Raw genomic sequence first — 26,624 nt, forward strand, 5'->3', positions numbered from 1 at the left:
CTCAAAATGCACACCTATGCATTCAAACATAAATAAGCGTTCAGACCTATAATTTCATTTTTCAACCTATGTGTCTTGATTTTACCACAAGATTCAGAAATTATTGTGTAACCAAAACTGAATGCCTCAACACTGTAGTACTATTAAGTTACACTTTCTATGGGAACAATCCAAGAAAGATCTAACTGGATGAGGGGGTGGGGGTTCAGTAGATCTTCAGCACAGCCAGGTGGCTTCTGGCATTGCTGGGCTTCACTAGCTTAACTCCATCATCTTTGATTCAGCAAGAGAAACACTGGCTGCATCCCCCATTCTGGTTCAGCCAGGACCCAGCTGGCTGAGCCGAGCTTGACAGCCCTTATCTTAGCCTAAGTCCCGATAAAGGGCTGTTCCGGGATGCGGACGACTGAGGCTGGATCCTTTGACCATTCAGCTTGGTCATGTGCCCTGGCAATCCAGTGTAAAATTTATGCTGACTTCTAGAAGACATCTGAGGGCAGCCCTGTTTAGAGAAGCTTTTAACATCTGATGAATCATTTTATTTTAATATTCTGCTGGAAGCCGCCCAGAGTGGCTGGGGAAACCCAGCCAGATGGGTGGGGTATTATTATTATTATTATTAATTAATTAATTAATTAAGCTAGCCCAAAGGGTGTTATATAGGAGTCAACTCCTATGGGCCGAGGCAGATTTGGCTCCCCTCAATGTTTTTTTTGAGGGGGTCAGGCCCCCTCAATTTTCAGAGGGCATTCGGCTCCACCCCACGGCTCCAGGCGATGTACACTGCAGAAGGAAGAAATTGCTTCTGCCAGTTTGTCTGAAGGTATTGCTTGAAGAAGGCTTTTGAAATTAGGATGAGGGGCATAGGTTGCCCACCTCTGTAATAAGGGAAACATAATACTTCTGGAGTCTCACAATTGTGAAAGTATGAGTCTTCTATTTGTGCTTGTTGAGTATACAGGCTGTTTACTCCCCCCTCAAAGTGTAGCCTGAGGGCATTTTCACAAGTTGCACTTTTCAAGTTAACCGAACACATACACCTAAAACGTGAAAAAATGAGTACATTTTAAAAAGTAGTTCTTCAAAACACTGATCATACGGCGGCAATCAAAGTGAGGATTTGCCATGATTAAATTTGTGAATGGGCCCTTAATAAATGGTCCACAGCCAATGACTAAGGATCACGTTAATAAATGTTTGGATTATTTCTAAAGGATATACATATATATATATATATATATATATATATATATATATATATATATATATATTCAACACCCGGGGAAAAAATGTAAGGGATATATTTCTATTTCATCTTTTTAAAAGCTGAAAAACACATTAAAGAAAATCCACAGAGACTTTTCACTCTTCTAAAGAATGGCAGAAATCATATTATTATGAAAACAAATACCAGCTAGAGAGAAGAATGAATGAGAATGAGAATCCATCAAATAATTAAAACAACCTACTAATTTTCATTGTATAACAAAGGAGGAACAGTGAGTGTTACATAATTTACAAAAACGGCAAGACATCATCATAAATCCTGCTGACAAAAGAGGAGCTGCTCTTCTTTAGAATAGGATCCATTATACTGCCAAGACCACAAACAATTCAATAATAAAGGCAATTTGGCATCTCAAATTAAATTCCATTTATTTTTAGCCCCCCCTTTTTTTAGTAAGATGTATCTCTATAAACACAAACTCCTTATCTGCAAGAAGGTTGATTAAATAAAATCTCCAATAAATAAATAAATCCCAAAATGTCAAACTCTGCAAGCCAAAAACCCCCACAGTTATCTTAGAACAGTAGCATGCTTCTGCCACTCTGAACCAAATCTCTAAATCTTTCCATGACAGTTGGCTTCAAGCCCATTGTTGAATATCTATCTACATAAATACTAGATTCTATGCATGTACTATAAATACTAGATGAATGTCACTTTCAACAATAGAAAGCACTTTCTTTTCCACAGTGGACATTTAATGGTATATAATATTCTCATCTTAATATAGAAAATTAAGCTGTTAACCAGTGCAGCTGAAAATGCCCCATAAAAATCTACAAACCATTAACACCAAAGATGCACTAAATGAATTAATATTTTAGCAATTCATTAAATATTGAGAATACCCATTCTAACAGGGACCTAAGTTTTCAGAATGTTTAACCTCTTACTTTCTTTAAAATTTAAAATGGTTATTGCTCCCCACCATTAGCAATGCTGAGCAGAAAAATACCGTATTTTATATAGGACGAGTTGTAAGGTCAACCAAAACCATTTTATGAAACATCCTTAATCGGACTGAGGCTGCGTATACATGATGTTTTATTCTAGAAACAATGGAGACCTGAGTACTTGTTTTTTTCTATGAAGTCAACACACAATCTAAATCTGTTGCATATTTTTTGCAACCAGAAAGCACTTCTTGAGAAACTGGTTTCATTCCAAGAACAAAAGCTCAAAGTACAGCAAATTCCTTCAGTAGCTGGGTATCTGTATCTGTAGTGTGTATCTGAAGTAGTGTGTATCTGAAGAAGTGTGCATGCACACGAAAGCTCATACCAAAATATAAACTTAGTTGGTCTTTAAGGTGCTACTGAAGGAATTTTTTATTTTGCTTCGACTCAGACCAACACGGCTACCTACCTGTAACTCAAAGTACAGGAACACTAAGTTGGAGGGAGTAGCAGGGCAAGGTGTGAGGAGAGACTTTGAAAACGAACCACAGTTTTGCTTTTGCTTTTTCAGTGTTTGAAAAGTGCATCTCAAAAGGTGGAAGACCGTCTTCATGCCTTCTAAAAGGCCATAATAATTGCCTGTTCTATCAGGAGAGGTTCACATCAAACCCTCTTGGTCTTATGCCAATAAAGGCTAACAACAAACACTCTTGGTAGTCTGAAAGAACAACAAATCTTATGGAAAGCTTAAGAAAGACTAGTTTTATAAGAGACCTGAAGACAGGGGTGTAGCAAGGGGGGGCAATGGGAGTGGGCCACCCCGGGTGCTACCCTGAGGGGGTGGCACTTGGCGCGCCCCTCCCTGGCCCGCCCCTCGCCTCTGCGCGCGCCGAGCAGGTGAGCGAGCAAGCTGCGAATTGAAGGCTTTTTACCAGGCGGCAGGGCAACGGCACCTCCCAAGCTGCTCAGTAAAAAACCTCACTCCGCACTTTGCTGGTGGCAGCGCTCCAGCGCTGTACGGACGGTGCCGGGATCAGCGTTGGAGCGCCGCCGGCTACAACCCGCAACGCAGTGCAAATGCACAGCGTCACTACACAGCATGCATGTGACACATGCGTTGTACGTAGTGACACTGCACATGCCGAAACGGCTTCCTCCACCACTGCCTGAAGATGTTTTAAAACATTCACTCAAAGATAAAACATTCATCTCACTTTTTTGCCTCTTGGAAACAGTTTTTTTGTATTGTTCTAAACTCCTGCAACACCTGTTTGACAGTTGGAGAAGAGTGTATATACACATTAGGAGATGAAAGCATCTCTCAGGTCGCTTTCAGCTCTCTTAGAGACTATGTTCTTCCTCAAGAATAATGCACACCAAGTAGCAAAAGAGCAGAAACTAGTCACTTCTTCACCATTTCCTATAGTGAGTACAAAACCAACAAGATGTAGTTATGTGGTTGGCCCCAGAAAGGGGCGTGAGGTGTTAATCCCTGTTAAATTCAGAGTTTAACACCTATATGGTAGGTGATAATTGCTACATTCCAATAGGATTAGCACAGTGGTTCCCATAAGTTCTGTACTGGAGGAGCTTCCCAAAACTACTTTCACATGGAAAGGGCTAGCTGCCCTCTGGCAAGCCGTTAAAACAGTCTTGCATTCTGCTAATACTTGGAAGTATCAGCCATGCTGTTTGCATTGTGTGTGGCAGTGTGGTCAAATAAGATTACAGTTCTACTTCAAATATAAGGCCTGAATTTTACCCTGAGTAGGATTTCTTATGTCAGTGACAAAGATCCAGTTGTCTAAGGATTGGTTTCTTTCACTATAGGCAGCACAGATGAATCTCTTTTTAGTTTTATACTTTTTATCTGTAAGAAACGCAAGTTCTTTTTCACAGATATTTCGTCTAACACAAGGTCCACCATCCTCACAGCTGGTCTCTTTGAGCCAGATGCAGCACTGCAAATAAAATAACCCTTGCAGGCATGTCAAAATGATGCCTCTTTTTAAACTTCAAACTTTTAGAAAGTTCAAAGTTCCTGTGATCCTTGTATACGGCAAGTAAGCACTCTGAAGGCATGTACCATGAAGGCAACTTTATATCATTAAAAAAAATCATTAAAATTAAGATACCTTGAAACTATGGAGCAGATTAAAAAGGGGGGGGGATAAAACTCTCTTCCATAGACACTGCCAGCTCTCCCCTCCCCCCATGTCCTCAGTTGGTATTTAATTACTCTTCACTTACTTGTGAAAATTGTCACTGCCTAGATCTTCTATGAAGGAACAAAAAGGCCATCCTGAGATTTTCAGCCACAGATAAGCACACATGAACATAGCTGGGAAAGCTGGGAAAATGCCACAACCACAAGTGAAGACATATTTAAAGGCAAATAAAATGTCTAACTTCCCTATTACCATCTTTATGGACTTAAAATATAAAACCAAAACAACCACTGTACTGTTCAAAAATTATCATGAAAACACTCCAGGCATGTGTTGCTGGTATATAACAACTTTTTCTGGTGGCTAGAATCTTCCAGCCCCTTAAGAGTTCTGAATCACAATACACTCAGGGGCTTAGCAAATCTTCTGATGACACATGTCATGTTCTATTTTATTGCTTTAATACAACCCTTGCATTGCACTCCAGCTACATCACCAGTAGCTAAAATGCTCCAATACAGACAGGAGCATAAATGATGACATTACACCCTATGGAATGCATTCACAAAAATATATCCTGGCTTCTTTAAGAAGTGACGCAGAATTTCATCTTTTACTGTGAAGCAAGATAAATATTTAGATAAGATCCATGAGCATTCAATAATTTCACCTTGTGCAGTTTTGCTTTGAGGTGCCAGCTGCGGTTTGAATTGCTCTTGGTGGATTTAAAATATTGTTTGCCTTTTTAAAAATGGAATTAGCCATCCATGTTTGAAGCTGAACTACACAATTGCATGGTAAGTTATTGCATGAAACACTCCTGGGGACTATCTGGCCAATTGGAAAAGGCAGCGACGGATCGCTAATCACCACTGAAATCATTGATAATGCTGTCTATCCACACTAAGACAGACAAAAGCTGAAATGTATTAAACATAGCAATCCATCATCCTGCAGATGGGCGAACAAAACCTACAGAGTTCAGACAGAGTGACTCCTGCTGCTAATGATGGCTGAAGTACTATCAGCTCACTCATTGCTACACCCTAGCCTTCCCTGATGTGGCGCTTCATAAGAAGAACAAAAGCATTTGCAAATAAATACAAGTCACTGTTTAGGATTTCAATATTGTGTATGTTGCCAGAAATCATCTACTATTAAAAAACTACTGACAGGGGTTTTTTGCACAAAGGGGGAAGTTGCAAAATGGAGTTGCAAGATGGAATTGCAAGATGACATAGCTAGTCCAAATAATATTAACAATTTGAAGAGTAAAGTCTCTAAAGAAATCAATACTGGAACTGTAGCCATCACTTCCACATTAGAAGCAGTAATGAAATTTAAATATAAGCAAGTAGGAAACACTGGATAATCCAACAGAAAGCCTATATCTCTATAAAAAGCAACAACATTCTAATACTATATGTAAACATGTTTCAACATCAGGAGGACGAAGAGAAAAATAACTAGGACAGAATCCAGTGTTATTTAAAAAAATAAGGCGTTATTTGAGAAAGTTGAATTTTCTTTCTGGCTTCTTTCTTTCTTGTAGGACAGATGAGTCACACAATATAGCCAAAGGAAAAATTGCAACTGCTAACACCACATTAGTAAAGTATAAAAGGAAAAGACACTTTCCTCAACATTTCAGCCTTGTCATTTCCAATTTTCTGCTCTTTGGACATGCTTGTATTCAAATTCTGGAACATCTATTCAGCATATCAATCCTAATTAGAAAATCTGGGTCTGGAAAGGATGAGAGCTGGGTCATTTGCATAATTTAATCATAAATACTCAGTGATACATATTTCCAAATGCATTTGTACAATTATCTTTTCATCCTTGGGGCAATGGTATTAATATGATTAGGCAATATTTCTGGAAAAAACAGACAAGTATGCACTCTTTTTAACTGCAGCTTAGGGCGATATGAAAAATTAATTAATTTCTGAAGAAAATCAATTTCTGTACGTGACCACATTAGACACTGCTAAACCAAGACACAGAATACTCTCTCAATCAGGACATTTTATCAGCCTTTTCTAAATTCTGGTTGTCATGTGAATGTTTCAATAATAAAACTGCTAGCTTAAAACCATCTATCCTAATACCCACAAGATGAGGAAGTGAGTATATTTTCATTTTACTCAAATAAAAAATATTCTAATGGAATGCTGTTTGACCATTCATTAGGAAACCATGGCATTCAAGCTTAGCTTCTGTGATCTTTTGCAAATGTTAGTAACACCGAAGAACCAATGAGCCAAAGCATCCTGAACCCTAAATATTTTAATTAAAATAGGACTACTTGTTTATTTTACTATTAAATACTAATAAAATAAATAAATCTTTAAAAGATTTGTGCACATTGCAAAATAATGGGATTGCATGTGGAATACAGTTAAGCACCCAAGTGACTAATCTGGAGGGTATTTCAGAAAGGCACAGCTTTGTATGATAATTGGTACTAAAAATTACATGTTAGAGTCTTAGAGAGGCACCATATCTATTTCTTCTCAATCAACAAAAAAGTAGGAATTACTGCATGCAAATGTTCAATATTCATTTAATTTGCATGAAGGTGCTTGAACAAATTTTTTATTCTAACAAGCTCATTTTTCATGCGTTTTGTCTTTCATCCTAATCTAGCATCTGTCATTCCTTTTTGAAGTTATTATCGGCCCAATTCCCTCTTGGACATGGTTGCTGGGTGACCGGTATCTTAGCACCCACTTTGACAGGAACAGATGTGAATCTGATCAAGAGATTTCCCATGAGTACCTGAAATCACAAACAACTTTTGTCAAAAACAAACAGTCTCACTGTCATGCCCCCTTTAAAACACACACACACACACACAAACCAACGCTCTCTTTCCTCACCACAACTCATCCCTCCCAAAGATGACACAGAATCCATCTTTAACATACAGTAAATTCAATAATCTGCAATGGTTCCACAAGTGTCCCAGTATTTACTGTTGACTCAATTGTAGGAGAAAAACATGGTCGGAGTAATAACTGCTAACAATACTTTTTTTGCATCACTTTTTTTGAAAATGAGTATCTGAGACCAGTACAAGCTGTGAGCTGGACACACTTGGTGTGCTACATGAAATGAATTAAAGGGCCTGCATGAGGTTAAAGACTCCACCCAGGAAGGAGGGTGTCAGCTATCTCTCTGAATGATTCATTGTTCTGGCATTAAAGTTATTGATCTAACTGCACCCAATACAATGCAGAGCTATGTCAGAATTCCCTGCCACCAGTGGAGGCCTCCTACTGTGTCTCTGTGCTGGGTTTGTTTCCTCCAATCAGGAGGCACTCTAAGAGTAACAACTCATGGAGAAACATAAAGGATGGGGTTCCTCTGAGAGTAAGTACTTCTTACTCCAAGGGTCAGCAAACTTTTTCAGCAGGGGGCCGGTCCACTGTCCCTCAGACCTTGTGGCGGGGCGGACTATATTTTGAAAGGGGGGGGAATGAATGAATTCCTATGCCCCACAAATAACCCATAGATGCATTTTAAATAAAAGGGCACATTCTACTCATGTAAAAACACGCTGAATCCCGGACCGTTCGCTGGCCGGATTGAGAAGGCGATTGGGCCACATCCAGCCCCCGGGCCTTAGGTTGCCTACCCATGTCTTACTCATTCAACATTTTGGGTTTTATACAAGTGAAGAATTGTGCTCCCAACTTAATTTCAGGGGTGGCTAAGCATGCATTGTTCTTGGGAGTTTCAACAGCTCTATGTTAGACAATAATTCCAGAAACACAAGTACAACTTATATTTTAGTTTTACAAGCAATTTAACTAAAGATGTGGCTTATGCGAGTTATATAATCCATTTTTAATTCACATATTTAGCTCTAAAACCATTCCAGCATATGACACAACCCAATTTTTGCTGCACCAACAAGTGACAGGATGCACAGCAGTTCCCTCTGTGGAAAGTTCTACGCTATCACCATGCTCAAATCAAACCCAATGAATATTATTAGTAGTATTAGACTTGTTTCAATTTATATACCACGCTTTTTCCAAAAGATTTCAGGGTGGTGTACAACATTAGAAACATACTACAAATCATCAATGATAAAAATATAATAAAAACATGGTAAAAAGCATACAGACAGCCATCTTAATAGTAGTATAATCATAATAATAGCACCCCCTCACACTTTTATGCCCAATATGTGTGTGACTGCGGACACGCACATCACGCAAAACCCAGACATGACCCAAAAACATCACAAAAAGGGGCAGAATGGGGCGGAGTGGGGCAGAAACAAAACAGGGTGTTTGCGAGCTTTTTCGGTGATTCAAATATATGTTGCCTATACAGTGGTACCTCGGGTTAAGAACTTAATTCGTTCTGGAGGTCCGTTCTTAACCTGAAACTGTTCTTAACCTGAGGCACCACTTTAGCTAATGAGGCCTCCCACTGCCGCCGCCATGCGATTTCTGTTCTCATCCTGAAGCAACGTTCTTAACCCGAGGTACTATTTCTGGATTAACAGAGTCTGTAACCTGAAGCGTCTGTAACCCGAGGTACCACTGTATATACTAACAAGGAATGGTCAACTGATAGCCTGATGCATTTTTCCCCTTGCTGCCCATACCAAATTTTAATCAAAGCAAGATAAAATGTTTGCCCACAGTTTCACCCATAAGGGAAAGAAAAATACTAATGTTACATTTCTCTTTTGAAATATGTACCTGGTCTTCAGGGATTGCAACTCAGCAATCCTATGCATGTTTACTCAGCATGTTTACTCCAATGAAATTACTCCAAGGTAAGTGCAAATAGGAATGCAGCCTAAGCTTGCAATGCTGTTGCGCTCCAACCCAACCTAGGGTTTATGATCCCTTTTGGAAATGAGGCAGAGCGGAGACTGCCGTGTCTTTATGATAAATGGTCTATTTACACATATACACAACCTGAGCCTGCAATGGAGGGGCTCAAAGCAATGACACCCCAAAAGGGTATTGTTTCTTTCATAGCCAAAGCCTGTATAACATATAACATTGTGCTCTGCTTCTCAGGCTTTTCACCTTGCAGCTTTACTTCTAGGTCACATTACATACATTTTCAACACACAATTTTTGTCCTTCTCACGGGTTAAAAGTTGTCGTTTCACACAAAACCACCTCTCCTTTGTTCTCTTAATGGCCCATCAGCCAAGCGATTACCTGAACACAGGAAGATAGTCTGGCGTGATTAGAACTTGCTGAGTCCTAGGATTAGGTGTCTGACACACCAAGCCTCAATTAAATTCTAACACTTACTGGGTCCAGAAATTTAGAGTGGTCTGGCACCCACAAACTCATAACTCTACTTAGAGTGAGAGTGTGTCACATTAAATTCTGAGTAAACACGCATAGGATTGTTCTGCAAAAAGGCCTGCCTAACCTACAATATAAAGCATAACAGCAGTGATGAAGGAAGTAATAAATATTTAGAAATATAATCCATGCAGGTTTCCAAAAATACCCTATTGACCGAATACTGTAGACAACAGATGTGACAGGAGGGACTGATCAAATCCAAGCCCAAAGGTCTCCTGTATTTAGGATTAAGTTGTTCATTACATTCCCATGGAGAACCTAACATTTGTATAATTCTATGGTTTTATAAAAGCACGTTAAGTTTCTGTCCCTTGGGATTTTTGGCAGTGTTGTGCATAGTAGTGTAGATCCTGGTGATGTTTAATTCTATATGCATTCTATTCCAGGAAAAAGTAAATTACTATGATGCAACTCATATACACAGCTAAGTAACAATGATATAAATGGCACTGCAGTGGCTCATTTATGCTGCCCTTCATAATTGGAAACAGGGTTACTTTCAAAGTCCTGCTCATTTGGGGAGGGGGAGATGCAGACAGAAAGAATCAGAATGTCTGCAAACCTCTTAAATAAATACATAAATAAAGTTAAGAGGCTTTTTAGAATGTCCATCATATGATCCCAGGGTGGCTTGCATTTCAACAGAACAATGAGAACACTTCAAATACAATTTACAAGAGCACGTAAGAATACAACATCCTTTAAACCACAAAACCCCAGGTAGCCACCACACAGGTGGTAACAATAATTCTAAAAACCCACAGAAGCCCATGCTTTTAACTGATTCCAAAACAAGTGTTGGTTTCAGGCATATTTCACGGAATAGGCCATTACATAAATGAAGGACTACCACTGAAAAGGTTCTGCCCCACATAATGCACCTCTCCCAGTGGAGGAACACTGAGAAGAGGTATCTAGAGAGGTATCTAGAGAGCCAGTGTGGTGTAGTGGTTAAGAGCGGTAAACACGTAATCTGGGGAACCGGGTTCGTGTCTCCGCTCCTCCACATGCAGCTGCTGGGTGACCTTGGGCTAGTCACACTTCTCTGAAGTCTCTTAGCCCCACCCACCTCACAGGGTGTCTGTTGTGGGGGAGGAGGGGAAAGGAGATTGTTAGCTGCTTTGAGACTCCTTCGGGTAGTGATAAAGCAGGATATCAAATCCAAACTCTTCTTCATCATCATCTAGGACCACAAGCAGGCTGATACAGGGAGAGATGCTCCAGATATGGAGGTCTCAAGTCATTTAAGAGGTTAATAGATGGAAGTTCTCCTCAATCCAACCATACCTTTATACATGTCAATGCTGCAGACTATCTTCCTTCCTACACTTACCGGTACTCACTTCCAAGCAGAAGACATCAGTAGACAGAAAACTACAACCAGTCTCTGCCTCTCTCTTCAACGTCTCTCATTATGGACAGCCACGGTGCAATGGAGATAAGGGAAGGTGCACCTCTTTTTTTTCCCCAAATGGGAAAGATCGCAACAGAGGATGTTCAAAACACCTGGGACAATCCAGCCAAAGTCATGCACTTTCAAATTCCAGTGGTTTACTTTCAAGCGCTCAGCTTTATATATTTTGCCTACAATACTCCCTCTATCTGCGTCCATGAACATACACCAATAATGCAGACACAGTGCAAACACTATAGATATTCCATTAACTTTTTAAATGCTTTGTTCCGACAAAACAAATAAACCTTGTTTTCCATAGCACACGTGAAGATGGTGGTATGCTTTGAAGCATAACATAAAATAGTAAGATGAAAAGACAATTGTTTCATTCTAGTTAAACACCTCCATCCTAAACAGATTTGCTCCGCTCATAAGCAATGTAACAATAATTGATGACTGGATTATTTGAAACACTGTCCCTCCTAGACACCACTGTTTCATCACTGTATATCAAAGATTCATATTAAAATCCTTGCATAGGTATTGATGTTTTTTCATTCATACATGCAGCAAAGTTTTGGCGATCCATTCATGCACAGGAAGAATCTTTTATATATATATTTTTAAAACTCGTGCAAAATGTAATGATCATGAAAGTCTGAATTGAGCCTATCACTAAGCCATGTTTCTTTAACACAGTGCTTCCACCCACTGGCTTATGAACAATCTACCTTCTGTGCCCTCCCCTCCTTGCCTTCCACTAAACATAGATGTTTGCAATCTCCAATCTATTGCTACCGGTTGCACCTTGCCTCCAACTATACTTTGCATGTCACCTTTAAATCCTGCATTTGTGTTTAGGAGGAAAGACACTAGCCTTAATTTGCCAGTTGAGACAAATGGTAAACCACAGTTAGCAAAAGCCAGGGAGTGCAGACTGAGAGAGGAGAAGAGGGAGATCAAGACAGCCTAATGGAGCCATAACAGTGGAACACAGTAAACGCAAACAGGGAAGGACTCGTCTGCTGCAGGCTGCAAATCTCACTCATGAGCAAAGCAACAAAACAGCATGCTTAGCTTTTCCATCCATAAATATAGATCATTCTCACTGGAATACATTAATAGATAATAATGGTTTGTTGAAAAAATAATTCCCTTTTGAAGAAGATACTAAATCTTGAAATGTATCCCAATTTTCAAGATTTTCAATAAATATTTGCTTGTACCTGTTGTCCTTGATCTCCTAGTGCCTTCTTTTTATGTTGCCATACTGCTCCAGGACGCGGGTGGCACTGTGGTCTAAACCACAGAGCATAGGGCTTGCCCATCAGAAGGTCGGCGGTTCAAATCCCTGCAGCAGGGTGAGCTCCCGTTGCTCGGTCCCTGCTCCTGCCCACCAACAGTTCGAAAGCACGTCAAAGTGCAAGTATATAAATAAGTACTGCTCCAGCGGGAAGGTAAACAGCATTTCTGTGCGCTGCTTTGCTTAGTCATGCTGGCCACATGACCCGGAAGCTGTCTGCGGACAAACTCCGGCTCCCTCAGCCTATAGAGCAAGATGAACGCGCAACCCCAGAGTCATCCGCAACTGGATTTAAGACAGGGGTACCTTTACCGCTCCAGTCAATGCAGATTCTAGAAAATTCTTCTGTGCGTGCTATCACAAAAAGTCACATTTCCTTATCAAACTGCCTTTCTTTAGGAATTATTCAGGCATTAGCTAATCCCCACAATGGGATTCTCTTGAGAATTAGAAATATCACATGAGGGTAAAGGAGTTAGAGCTCAGACAGTTGAGCCTGAAACGGCAGAACCTTAATCTCAGGGTTGTGGGTTTGAGCCCCATGTTGGGCGAAATATTCCTACATTGCAGGGGGTTGTGTTAGATGACCCTCGTGGTTCCTTCCAGCTCCACAATTCTATGATTCTTTGTTTCTAAATATCTTCCCCATAAAGCCAATGGTAAAGCTGACAACATAAATGACCAACGCCCATTCATATACCGTAATAACATCATGCATGAAGGACTGTACGACTAGGAAAATGTTTATTGCTCATGTTTTATCTCCTTATTCAGCCCACAAGAGTCCGTAAAATATTTATCTCATCAACACAAGTATAAAGGGTAGCACTCATCTATATGGACCTTGGTGCGAAGAGCGGGGATGGAATACTAACATAAGAAGATAGCGCGCCCCACCATCAAATAATGCGAGGCATCCAGTAGGTCTAATTGTGACTCCATGTGGGCCTTCATTCAGCATTAACCAGCAAGACCAAGAGGAGAGTCAAACACACAGCCGAAAAATCTGAGCTCTTCTGAAGCCTCCTGCAGCAATGGTGTATGTGTATATAATTAAAATTAATTTACAAAATAAACTGAAAATTAATTTTCCAACCATTTCTATTGTTTGCTATAAGGTTAAGATAATAAAAAAGTAAGAATGCCACCTGCAATGAAGAGGGGAAATACCTGAAAAGCAACAGGTGATGCTTTTCTGCTCTTTGGTACTCTGAAAGATTTAACATTAAACAAGCTCTGTAAAAACCTGGTTTGTTTCCAATCTGAGCAATGGTACTGCACATATGTCAGAGCTGGGTTCTCCTCCAATTATAACAAACTGTCATAAACAGCATTTGGAACAGACAATATTTGCCATCTTACCCAGCTCTAAGAAAGAAAATATAGATGAGGTAAAAAGACCTAAACCATTGATGCTTACGCCACTGACACTGCGGCATGCATACGCATGTTTTAAAGTTATAAATATCTGAGACAGCAAGGGGGGAAAGCAAAGCAAATAAGCATCAGCTATGTATAAGCAAGGTTATTTTAGCTGTTTTTGGCAGGTGGTGGTTAAACAAAAAAGTGGTATTCTGAATAATATGTAAACACAGTATGCTAAGTAACGCAAAACTATATATTCCAACAATGGCTCAAGAACCAAATCATGTTTAGGCATTCACTTGAATGTGCAATCTTTAAATATGGGGATGGGGGCAGGGCCTGTGCACACTGGCCTCTTTGTATGTCAGCTGAGAACTTGAATTAAGAGTAAAGCCTTGTGCATGATCGGGGCCCTGTTACATTCAATTAAGCATGAGAAAATCCCCCTACAGACATTTCCTGGTCAACACAGGCAAGTCAGGGACTGAGCAGTACTGTAATGACTTCCACTCCCCCATCACACTGGGTGAATGTCATCACATCTAGCAAAAGAATCCTGGTCCTCAAATACTGTACAGACAAAATATTCTGCCTCAGTATGGCAACAATTACACTCAGCAGCATCCTTCTTTTTGCATGAGGCCAGGCACAACCGGGCAGAGGGTCTTCTGCATGCCCTTTGACAAGAATGGCTTCATCCACACATAACAATAAGCTATTTAACCATGGTTTATTCAACAAACCAATAGCTGTCTCATAGGCAAGCAAACAAGCCAAACATTCATTTTCTTTCTAGCTGCTCTTTCCTTGTGCTTCTATAGCTTTGAGGGGTTGAGGTTGGCAAGCAACCTATGGGTATGTAAGACTGTTATAAAATATAAACAAACAATAGTTTCAACTTTTAAAACAGATTGTAAAAAATATCCATAGTTGGGTTATGAAACATAGCAGTAAGAACCATCTTGGCTGAGAGTCCTGGGAGAACTGCTTCCTGCCTTGCAGGACTTTTTCCACCTGGCCTGGGAAGGTGGAGCCCTGAGCGATGCCAACTACAAAAGCTGAGGATGAACAGATTCTTGGGCTGGGGTATTGTTTGAGAGGGTTTGTAGGGGGGGGCAGGGTTGCTGTTGTTGATGCTTATTTTAGATCTTGTGATTTATGTGGAAATTGTTCAGTTTGGTTATGCATTTTCATGTTTCAATTACACTTTTGTTATGTTGTAGTGATGTGTTTTTTCATGTTGTAAGCCGCCTTGAGCATGCTTTGAACTGGGGAAAGGCGGCTTACAAATAAAATAATGTATGCGTGTATGTGTACTGTACATATTTTTAAGCTTTCAAATGTGTAAGTAGGCAAAACTATTCTAACAGTATTTTAAAAATCTTCTCAAATGGAAGCTAATCAAATACATTAACAAGTAGGAATGATATTTAGCTATACATAATTAGCATGCCTTTAAATAGTGGCATATCCTTAAAGAAATGTGTAACATTTGTTTTTACAAATGTATTGTTTTAAGCAAGTATTCTGGCATTCTGTCCAATCACAATTCTGCTTCGGCTGTGACTCTGAGGTATCCAACCCTTGCCTGATATGTTAAGTTGTTTGCTGCAGTTGTGGTTTCCTCTTTCTCCTAACACATTACTTAGCAAATTGTTGTGACACAAATGAACTATAACTCTTGTCAAAGGCTAAGCAGCAAGAGATGTACTAAAGCAAAAGAGCCTCATTCATTCTCTCAAACTGTTATGCTGGTTTTAGCTGAACCAGCCACACCTGCCCCTAAAGGTGGTGAACTGTCTCCGTGTTTCATGGACACTGCCATAGGCCAAATCAGATTAGCATTTAAAGGTGGAAAGGGGAAATAAGTTCTGCAACAGAATAACATCACTTCTCTAAAGGAGATGGGTTTTCTCAACAATGTACAAAGCAACAGGGATATTGCATCCAGCTTCTTCACTGGTAAACACTTTTTGCAACTTTAAAATTATGTTTAAATTATGTTTCTCTTCATTCTCACTAACTTCAAACTACCCCCCACCCAAGGCAGACTTCAACTACACTTAGGCGAAACAAACAAAAAAGTGATATTATTATTATTATTATTATTATTATTATTATTACTACTACTACTATCTATAAAATTTGTATACCACCCTACATCCAAATATCACAGGACAGTTTACAATAGAACTCAAGAATAGATACCATAATAACAAACATAAAGAACAACCCCACCCACCCACCCACTGTGTTATTGTTTATTAAATTTCAATTCATAGCAATGAAGTATGCGATACTCATTTCCATGGAAATATTTTATGGAGAATCATACAATGGGCCGTGCTGAAAGGTTTAGCAGAAGCAACAGGGAGTCGCACAGAGAGTAGCTAAACAACAGAATTTGCTGTGCAGTGGTAGCTACCAATTTGGATGGCTTTTAAAGCTGGTGGGCAAAGGATAGCCAACACAGCGCCCTCCAGATGCTGTTGGACAACTCCTCCCATCACCCCTGACAACTGGCCATGCTGGCTGGGGCTGATGAGAGTTGTAGCCCCACCACATCTGAAGAGCATCACAGTAGCTACCCCTGCTTTAGACAAGTTCATGGAGGATATGGCTACCCAGGATGGCTCTGTGCTACCTCCAGGGCAAGAGGCCGTCTCCCTCTGTATGCCAGTTACCGAGGAGCGCAAGCGAGGAGCATGCTATTGGGCTCAAACACCTCTTGCAGACTTCCCATAGGCATCTGGTTAGCCACTGTGAGAAGAGAATGCTGGACCAGATGGGCCTTTGGTCTGATCCAGCAGGCTTCTTCTTAAACCTCTGGTCATTAAAGAGAGTGTGTTGAAAAATATCCCACAGACTCCAATGGGATTTAATGTCCCAAATTAGGCCAATGAGAACTGTAAAAGAGTAAACAATTCTAGTACTGTATCCCAAATGACAGGTTCAACCCATGCGTGCTAGTCAAGTTTTACTCAGAGAAGACCTACTGATATTAAAGGACCCAACTGTGTTCATGAATTTCAATGGGTCTACTCTGAGTGAAATTGAAGACCACTCCATGTCCCATTAAGCTTGGAACCAAAGATCTACTTATATTACAGCAAACTCATTTCAAAAAGAATACAGTGGTACCTCGGTTTAAGTACACAATTGGTTCCGGAAGTCTGTACTTAACCTGAAGCGTACTTAACCTGAAGCAAACTTTCCCATTGAAAGTAATGGAAAGTGGATTAATCCGTTCCAGATGGGTCCGTGGAGTACTCAACCTAAAGCGTACTTAACCCGAAGTATGAGTGTAATTGGTTCTGGAAGTCCGTACTTAACCTGAAGCATACTCAACCTGAAGCTTTCCCACTGAAAGTAATGGAAAGTGGATTAATCCATTCCAGACAGGTCTGCGGAGTACTTAAACTGAAAGTACTCAAACTGAAGCGTACTTAAACCGAGGTATGACTGTAGTTAATATCAGGTTTGACCAATACCAGTGAAAGGAAAACACATTCCTGCTAACAAATCATTTAAAAACTTTTGAAAATATTAAAGACACACCATCAAATGAAAGTTACACCATCACTACAGTTCTGCAATGCTTCACATATGCATAGAAATCTATTGTTAGAAAGAAAGAAAAAAAAACACCTGTCATTTGTAATAGGGCTGGAAATATGGAGCCTGACTGAACCTAGAAAACACGATTACAGTACAATCCGATACATGTCTATTCAGGAGTTAAGTTCCACTGAGTTCAACGGGACTTACTTCCAGGTACTGTGTGCATTTATAGCATAGCAGGCTTTTTTCACATACTGTATTCGCCATTCTTCACAAAATTCATAACAAAGATTACAGCACGGTTGAAACAATCTACAGTTAAACAGGAATTAAGTCTAAATTTAACAGGAATGAGTCAGGCTGATGAACAGAAAATGTATCAGTATTAAGATAAGTATTAAGTATTTTTTTAAAATAACACTCAAATGAGCATTCATAGGATATAGTCAAGTTCCGTAAACTCACTGATAAAACACTGTAGAGATACAGAGGGGGGAGAGGGGGGAGGGAGGGAGAGAGACAGACAGACAGACAGACAGACAGAGAAGCTTATTTGTAATAGGCCCTCAAGAAATATCTAGATTTGTTACCTGGAAGATATTGACTTTTTGTAAATTACTCTTTGTCACATAGGCATGTATTTAGGCAACTTAAAACCGGTCATCAGTTTTTTGTTTTCTCAGCCCACATTATATTGCTGTTTCAGTATGCAAAACTAGAGATTATTTTTGGAGGGTCCATTAACAGGACTTGCCTGCCAAAGATATGCATGGAAGCATTTTAAAATCACGATTACAATGTAAAGCAGATGAAAAAAAGTTATATGCTTTAAATAACTAATGACGAACAAAGCCAATTTGAACATAACATTTGTATCAGCCCTGTGGCTTAAAACTGACAGTTGAATGTTGGAGATTTTGCACTGACTTGTTCCTGTTATTTCTAACTAATTGTGTTGTCTAACTAATTTTGTTCCCCTACATCCTCACCTTCAGAGAGAAATATTTGCATTTTTTTTAAAAAAAAACCAGTCTTGCATGTGTGTTCAAGAATCACACTTACCTGACCTAGCCATTGCTATGGTAAGTTTATAAATCAATACAATAGCTCCAAAGGAAATGCAACAAATCTTAGATGGTGCAATTTCTCCACTTCCGTCATACGTTACAAACCATGCATGACACAGATGCAACACATTTCAGACAATGAATCAGAGGAATTTTGAGTGATATATTAAAGCACTAACAAAAAAAGGACAAGCAATACAAGACCAATATTAAATAGCAGAAAGCAAACTTCTGTTGACAGCTATTTCAGAATATATGCCACACAATTTATCCTCACTGATTATGTAAACATTCAAGTATCTGCAAGAATTTACTGCAAAATTATGCAAGGTAAATTCCACATATCGGAGATCTGAATATTTTGATTTCCCACAAACAACAGGAATAGAACTAGAAGTGTTATTATTTGCCTGAACATTTTAATGCACAAGATTGTTGTATTGTCATTTGCAGTCTATTGTAATCCATATTTGACCTAAATATCAATGGCCTTAAATGTCAATAAATCTACATTCATTAAGTCAGTATTATAAAATAACTTTTAGTAACACAAGTAGATATCTTGCCCTGTAAAAATATCATGAGATTTACAAATATGAAGTGCAATGTGGCCTTGAGATTTACATGAGAAGTTAAAGCAAGAATTTATAAGTACCAAGCAACTGTGTGTCTCTTATTTCTCCTAAATATAACTTTTAGGTTGTGGCAGTTTCACAAAATTAAATTTGTTTTTTAAAAATAATAACTGTAAATATAAGCAAGCAATAACTCCCATTTGTATAACAAGTTGAAGTCATTATTAATAAATATAGCTATTTCTACTTGCAAAATGATGGCTATAAACCATATAATTTAAGCTAATCACCTGTCAAAAAGGAATTCTGTAGCCAAGTCTCTCAAATAATATATATTTACATCACTGCAATCTGGTAAATGCAAACTAGGAAAAGGCTAAATATCAACATGAAAACCAAATATTTGATTAACATCATAATCACATACACTTCTCTGTATTCTGCATCCGTAAGTGTTGTGCAATATTGGGGGGCGGGGGGGGGGGTATTATATAGCACTTACTGTACTATCAGTTGGATCCAGACTCTCGTCATACTGAGAGTAGACCCCTTGAAATCAATGGGACTTAAGTTTGTTGTCTAACATTAAGTATAAGTGAATAAAATAATTGCAATGGATCTACTTTAAACTTAAGTCAGGATCCAAGTCTACAAGTACTGTAAGGATTTGTGATTCTGATGACAAAGCATTTCTATACTCTATATTTTGGAAAGCAAGTGTTTTGAAATCATTATTATCCTTTTAAATGCTGCCCTTTAAGGTCTTTGTAAATCTTGGAACACACACAGTTTTTAAGCAGGATAAAATGCCCATTCCATGAATTATATACATTTGACTGTACTATTCATATTGGGGGGGGGGGTTCCTAACTTTTAAATAAAAAAGTGGGAAAGTTCACTAAAGTGTGCCATGCAAAAAAGAATTATTATTTAATATTGGCTCCTCTTGCATATTTTTTTCAAGCAAAGCTTTGGGAAGACAGACCTATTTGTGTGTGACCTCCTGATATGCTGTACTCCAAAAGCCATTAGTTCTCATTTCTACAAAAATAACTTGCGAACATCACTAGCAATTCTTCACTTTTACTTTGCCTGTCTCGTAAGATCAGCAAAAGGTTAGGGAACAAATCCATATTCACACAGGGCCTGATCCAAAAGCTATGCCAACCAAAGGGTTGCTAAAGATGAAGATGTGTTTTAGATGAAAACACCAAGAGTTCTGAAATGAATAGTAAATCTAGCAGCCATAGAATTAAGTCTAGCTGCAAAACATTGGCATTTGTTTCAGTCATCATTCATGAAAGCTGACAGCCAGCCTCAATCCACGAACTAATTAAATCAGAGAATTTGCATTTAGGAACTTAACTTGTACTGGGGACTGATGGTGTCCTTAGGACTGCAATTCTAAGCACCCTTGCTTTTTTAGAGTAAAAGTCCCTTTGAACTCGGTGGAACTCGTTTCCAAGTAAGCCAACTTAGTACTAGGCTTTAAACTGGCTTAAATTTAAGTGCTTTTACCATGTGTGTTCTGCTGACTGATCTGCCCATTTGATTTTTGCCACCTTCCAGTCTGATTTTTCATCACCGTTTTCCTACCTGTTCTGTTGCTGGTCATTTCTTAGTTCCTACACATTTTTAATTGACCAAAGCCAACTCTATTCTGTTCCAAAATTATTCAGAATGCACAATATGCATTCATATCATCATCCTTTCCTTCATAAAAAAAGAGAAATTGTTCTGCCCTTAACAACAGCCTCTGACAAAAACCTAATCTACGACAAATGATATTTGCACTATTTCTTTGGACTAAATACAAGTGTCTAGAGCCAAGGGGCATACAGTTCAGAGGCACATTAAGACAAGAAACTTAACGCCTAGTTGGCATCATGGAAATATTTGTATAGGAAATACACTGCGATTCAGAAATCTGTGTTAGAATGCAATTTTTTCTAATCCACATCTGTTAATAATATTCAGAAAATAGCCTTATGTCCTTTCTAAAAGAAAGCAATATATTACAGCGCAGATAATTCAGGTAAGTAGAAGCACTTTGCGTAAATAAGACGTTGTAAATCAGACACTTTCTTTATAAGCCACATGGCTTCTCTTTTAAAAAAGATGTCGCTTTTCACACAGATAAGATGATTTAAGTACTTCACAGCAACTGATGACTAATGAATCAAAACTTATTAAGGGAAACTGAATTGGTTTATTATTCACAACAAATTAATAGCTTTTTTGAAATACCATTTGATTAAACAGTATATTAGCCTTGACTAAATGGTTGGCATCATCAACTCCCTCCAACCACAGCTACCCAAAAAAGATGTTGTCCAAGGTTGTCAACTTGCTGAGATGTGTACATAACAATAATATATTTGCATTGAAGTTACATTTCATCTCACCTATAAATGCTTTTTTTACATAAAAATGTATTTTAAATAACTCAGTGATGAGAAACAGCTACTGTAGTTTCCAAAAGGAATGTAGATAGGCAGAGATGTTTGTGTGCAAATGAAAAGTAACAAAAAGGGAGAAATTTAAAAAACAAACAAACAGTACCACAAACTGATGAGGCAACAATTTGCCCTTGATGTATTGAAAAATATTGCTTCATTTGTACATGTTTACTGAAGGGTTTTTCAATAAACTTATTTGCTTAGCTTACAGAAACGACGGTTTATCAGCTTCACTCTTATTGAAATTAATCCTTTGCCATGCTGACTTACAATAAAACAAGCACTCAAAATCACAGAAAGACGTAGTAAGCCACCTCTTTTTTGGCTGCAATCCTCAGAACACCTCACTGGAACTTGGAGAAAACTTACATAGGATTGTGCTGCTTGTTCCAAAATTATGTTGCAGGTATGTGGAAGTCCAGGGACTTGACCCACAAACATATACCTGTATAGACTCGCAAACAATGTTGCTTAACACCTATTAGGCTACAATCCTATGCACACTTTTCTGGAAGTCTTGGAACCCAATGGAGAATACCTCTGAGGAGACATGCCAAGGATTGCACTGCTAATGTTGTGTAAAGGGGGGGGGGCTTTCCCTACTGTGCTCTTTGCCTCTCCCTTTAAAAAGTGTCTCTACTATTCTAACTTAATTCAGTGAGGGAGAAAACACAACCATAACGAAGCGCAGTAAAATAACAAGATGAGAAGTCAGAGAAGTTAACTCTAAACGTACTGCTGTGTCGTAATAACCCCCAATATAAGAAGGAAATATTAAAGTGTAGAGATTCTACATCTTCAAAGAGGGGAAAGCGTTAACTGGAAACGATTTAGAAAACCTGATCTAAAGTTTCACACGGCAGCTGTCTGAAAAAGTCTCAGGATTCTCAGCTGAGAAATCAAGTCTCCCAAACACACTGCTATTCACACACAACTGTTTCCATATTGTGTTTTTATTTATTTATTTTTAACCGTATCAAGAGTCTCCTCCCCAGTCCCAACCCCTGAATCCTAAAACTAACAGAATCAGTGCTAATGCCCTCAGACTTGGACTTTCTGTTCTAAAGGGGTTTGTTATTTTCAACAATAGGAATGTCCTCTTTTGACAGATTTCATCCCCCTTCCTTTTCTCCCCCAGCCCCACCCACTCCCCTCTTGTGCCAAGCAAATCCTATCCTCTCTTCTTTCCTCAGTAGCATAATCTCCAGTGGAGTAAAGGGGTATCTTCTTCACTACCTAATTCCTAAACACTGAAATGAGGTTGGGTTCTGGGCTATCTGCAGATGTCTAAAGAACAACTGTGGCATAAAAAGTCTGGTGGCGTTAGAAGAGGTGATTCACATAAATGTGCACCTCTTGACAAAATTTATATAATTACTTTGCACTTGGAAAACTTTTTGTGGTTTAACAGCACTGGCTCTACACAATCAATCACACACACACACACACACACACACACACAGGTTCCATAGGAAAAGCTTTTTAAAAAACCTAGTAGGTTCATGTTGGGCAAACCTCTGCTCATATGACTTTTGAGTCATACAAAGTTTTAACCAACAAAATAATGAGGAAAGAAAACTGTCTCATTTACTTGCAATTCAAATAATTTGACCCCAAAAGTGCACCTCTTGGAAATGGATATTTCCAATTTGTTTTCTTCCACAAGTTAACTAAAGACTATAGGGCTATAGTAACAAAACAAATCTGATAAGCAGAACTAAAAAGACAAGGCCCATTTTACAATCTACCATCCCAAGCATCTTTCCTTTAAGAGAACCTTTAAATTTCCTTTTTATTCAGAAGAGCTAAAGATGCACCAGGACAAAATGATCCTACTTTTTACTACTTAATTTCAGCATGTTTTAGAGATGTTAAATTTGGAAAGAAGGGTTTGTTGTGTGTGCATACATGTGACCATTTAGAAGGATAACTCATCTGATCACCAACTCAAGAAACCCACAAGTGACTTTTTATTTGATTCAGTTATTCAGAAACTAGTTTAAATTTAAATCTGAATTTAATACCGGTATAGACATCCAAGTGCACATTCATTATCTTAAAACTGAATCAGGGCAAAAATATGTGCCACTTTTTATATGGCAGAAACTCTGCGTTTATACTTAACTAATATGAAAATTAGGAATATTTAGACTGTGAACTGAACAACATTTTATTTCTATTTCATGAAGAAACCTTTCTGCCCAATGATTACCTGGCTTGTGGAAAGTAGTTGGCACTTAGTCTTCAAGTAAGTGGTTTTGCTTAGCATCCTTACATATGTAAAGAGAGAACCCATTATAAATCATAAATAGCATACTTGCTCCCCATCTATACATAGAAACATATTGTATGATCACAGATTGTGGATCATGCTCCCAGGTACTGTACTATGCATGCTTAGTGAGGAAATGTGTAAATTTTCCTTGCTGATTCAAATCAATTATTTTTAAATCACCTTGGTTTTAACACAATCGTGGTATATCTATGAGCATTCTTTTGCCCCCATATTTTAAATTCAGTTCTTCCACTACAGCTCCCTCTTCAGTCAAATCCACTTTGCTACTACAAAGGTTCTTTCTCTCTTTCCAACTGCCCAGGGTGTCATGTCATCAGCTAGGTTTGCACAAGCAAAGCAACCTAAAAAAAGTATAAGATGGCAATTCTCTGCAGAAAAATTGGTATTCGCTCAGAGCTTCCCATAAACCTATGCATATCTGGTGCATCTTATTCTGAATAAATAAATCACACATCCTAATAATGATGGTTTGTCCAGCATCACTCAAAATTAAGTCTTCACTCTGCATAAGCAAGCATCAAAGCAGTACACCAAGTCCTACTTTTTAAAACCTGACTAGAGAGGGTTATTTATTATGTCTAAGTTACTACTTAACTGCTATCAGTCCTTAACTCAAATCAACACCACAGTTAAATGGTTCTCTGTGTTGTGAAACACTGACATCAGTAAGGCCTGCTTATACTGCCTGGCAGCAGTGCCACTGGTGCTTTTCAAGATACTGTACATACATTTCTAGGCATAGGTATGGGAGAGTGCATACGGGTGTCCTGAAATGAACAAACCCCCCCTCCTTTCTTCTCCTTGCTTTCTAGGCTAATCTACTTCTTTACTATAAAAATGGGCAAAGATCAGGTTGCAAAAACTGAAGAAGATTTGAGGCTTTTAATAAAAGCCTTTACAGCCAGAAGATTAGTAATGTCTTACTGATAAGGATGGGATAAAGTGTTGTCACAGCTTAAAGGACTCAATTCTGAAACTTTTTGTCAGTGTGAAGATTCCCAAGTCCTATTGTGTGCATTATTTGGAGTGTGACCTCCTCAACAGCTGCAAACTGGATTGAACAGTGCACTTGTGCAGGTGTCTTACTTCCCCCACTCAGTGACAACACTTGTGCAATATCTGGGGGCAAGGAACTTGGACTTCCATGCATCTGTTGGAACCCTGGGCATCTGCCAACTAAACACTGGGCCTGTGTGCTCACCTCTATATTAAAAGTGTGTCATCCTTTTCCCCTTCCAAAGGAGATTCACAGAGGGGGGAGGGAGACTTCAAAGTGGCAACAGAAAAAGGGTCAGGTTTCCATTTCATTTTTAGTAAGGCTCCAATCCTGAGCTTGCTTCCAAGGGAGCAGAACTGCACTTCTGCGCCCACTTACCTGGGAGCAAGCCCAAGCAAACCAAGTGGAGGGTCACTTCCACATAAACCAGACCGGTCTGTAAGTCCCGCTGAACTTTTGAGCCAAACATGTTCAGGGCCGAGCTGCACGTGTTTACATTCAGGAGCAGAAGAGGCAGAGATCGCCCTAGAGGCGCTCTGAGCAAGAGAGTATGTGTGTGTATTTATTAGAGAGATGAGCTCGACAGGGTGTTTTTAGAAGCTGCGCAAAGCGCACCAGAGGGGCGCCCGCTCTTTCCCAGCCCCCTTTCCTTTCTCTCCGCCGTCTTTTCCTTCCTTGCTTGCTTTCCTTTCGCCTTTTCTGCATGCGCTTACCTTGCGTTGGTGCAGTCGTTGTAGAGGGTCTCGAAATCCTTCCTGGAGATGAGCTTGCAGCGGTTGACGCCGGGCTGGATGGCGCCCAGGCCCCTGAGGATCCGGACCTGCTCCACGTTGCAGACGACGGGCGTGATCTCCAGGCGCTTGAGCTTGGTGTAGACGGTGTGCAAGCCGCCCACCAGGTGCTTGAGGAAGAGGTCGAAGGCCTGAGGCAGGCAGATCAGCTCGCAGCCTTCCACCGTGAACGAGGCCACCTTGGCGCCCCGGAGGTCCACCATCTTGCACTCGTTGTTCTGAGGCGTGTTCTCCACTGGGGAAGGGGTCGAGTACACCGGCTTGCCCGGCACGCCGACGCCGGCAGAGGTGCCCGCGCTAGGAGCAGGTGGGGGGCCGCCGCCTCCGCCTCCCCCTGCGCCGGAGGCTGCTCCGCTGGAAGCGCTGCCGCCGGTGCCCAAGCTGGGGCTGCCATTGCTCTCCCCTCCTCCGTTGCTGGAGGCGGCTGTGGCGGACGCTGCCGCCGCCGCGACGGGCTCCGTCCGGAACAGGCTGGCCGCCCCCGACGAGGCTGCTGCCGACGCCGACGCCGCTACTGCTACAGCCGAGGCCGCGGCGGCCGGCGGGGAGGCGGCCGAGGCGGTGCTGGTGCTGGTGGTGGCGGTGCAGGCGGCCGAGGTGGAGATGGGCGGCTGAGGGGGCACCAGCTGCGCCGGAGGGATCAGGGGAGCCGGGGCGGCCATGGCCGCATGAGGCGGCGAGGCGGGAGCAGCAGAAGCCTCAGCCCGCCGGGGCCGGCGACCCCCACCCCACCCCCTGCACGGAAAAGTGGGTGGGTGGGTGGGTGGCGGGGGCAAAAGAAACGGAAAGGAGGAGGAAGATGCGGGAGGCGGCAGTTGTTGTGTTTGTTTATGAGGGGAGGGGGGAGGAGGAAAGTTGGCTCCCTCGCGCGCACCGTAGAGAGGGTTTAAAAAGCCACGTTTGGGGGCGGGGGGGAGGCGGGAAAAGTGCGCGTGGGGGGCGCAGAAAGAGAGAGAGAGAGAGAGAAGAGGCTGGGGGGGGAAGCGTCCCGGCAGCAACTGTGGGGAGAGGGAACGAAAAGTCCGCTTTGGAAAGTGGTGGCGCAGGAGGGAGGAGCGCGCGCCAGGGGAGCAGGAGCAGGAGAGGGGCGAGCTCGGTTTCTTCTCTCGCT

At 40.4% G+C, this 26,624-nt stretch overlaps 1 protein-coding gene across 13 annotated transcripts in view; it reads right to left on the reverse strand.

Annotated features, from left to right (window-relative positions):
* Nucleotides 1–26,309, reverse strand: part of DACH1 (dachshund family transcription factor 1) — a 321,117-nt gene extending 294,808 nt beyond the window's left edge. For all 13 annotated transcript variants that reach the window (XM_060273322.2, XM_088667469.1, XM_035114319.3 and 10 more), the window contains exon 1: nt 25,436–26,309. In XM_060273322.2, the coding sequence (XP_060129305.1) occupies nt 25,436–26,175 (740 nt within the window). In that variant the 5' untranslated portion in view covers nt 26,176–26,309. The remainder of the gene's footprint in view (nt 1–25,435) is intronic.
* Nucleotides 26,310–26,624: the final 315 nt, after the last annotated feature.

This window comes from Zootoca vivipara, chromosome 4 (genome assembly GCF_965207765.1).
Source record: "Zootoca vivipara chromosome 4, rZooViv2.hap1.1, whole genome shotgun sequence".
NCBI classification, from domain to species: domain Eukaryota; kingdom Metazoa; phylum Chordata; class Lepidosauria; order Squamata; family Lacertidae; genus Zootoca; species Zootoca vivipara.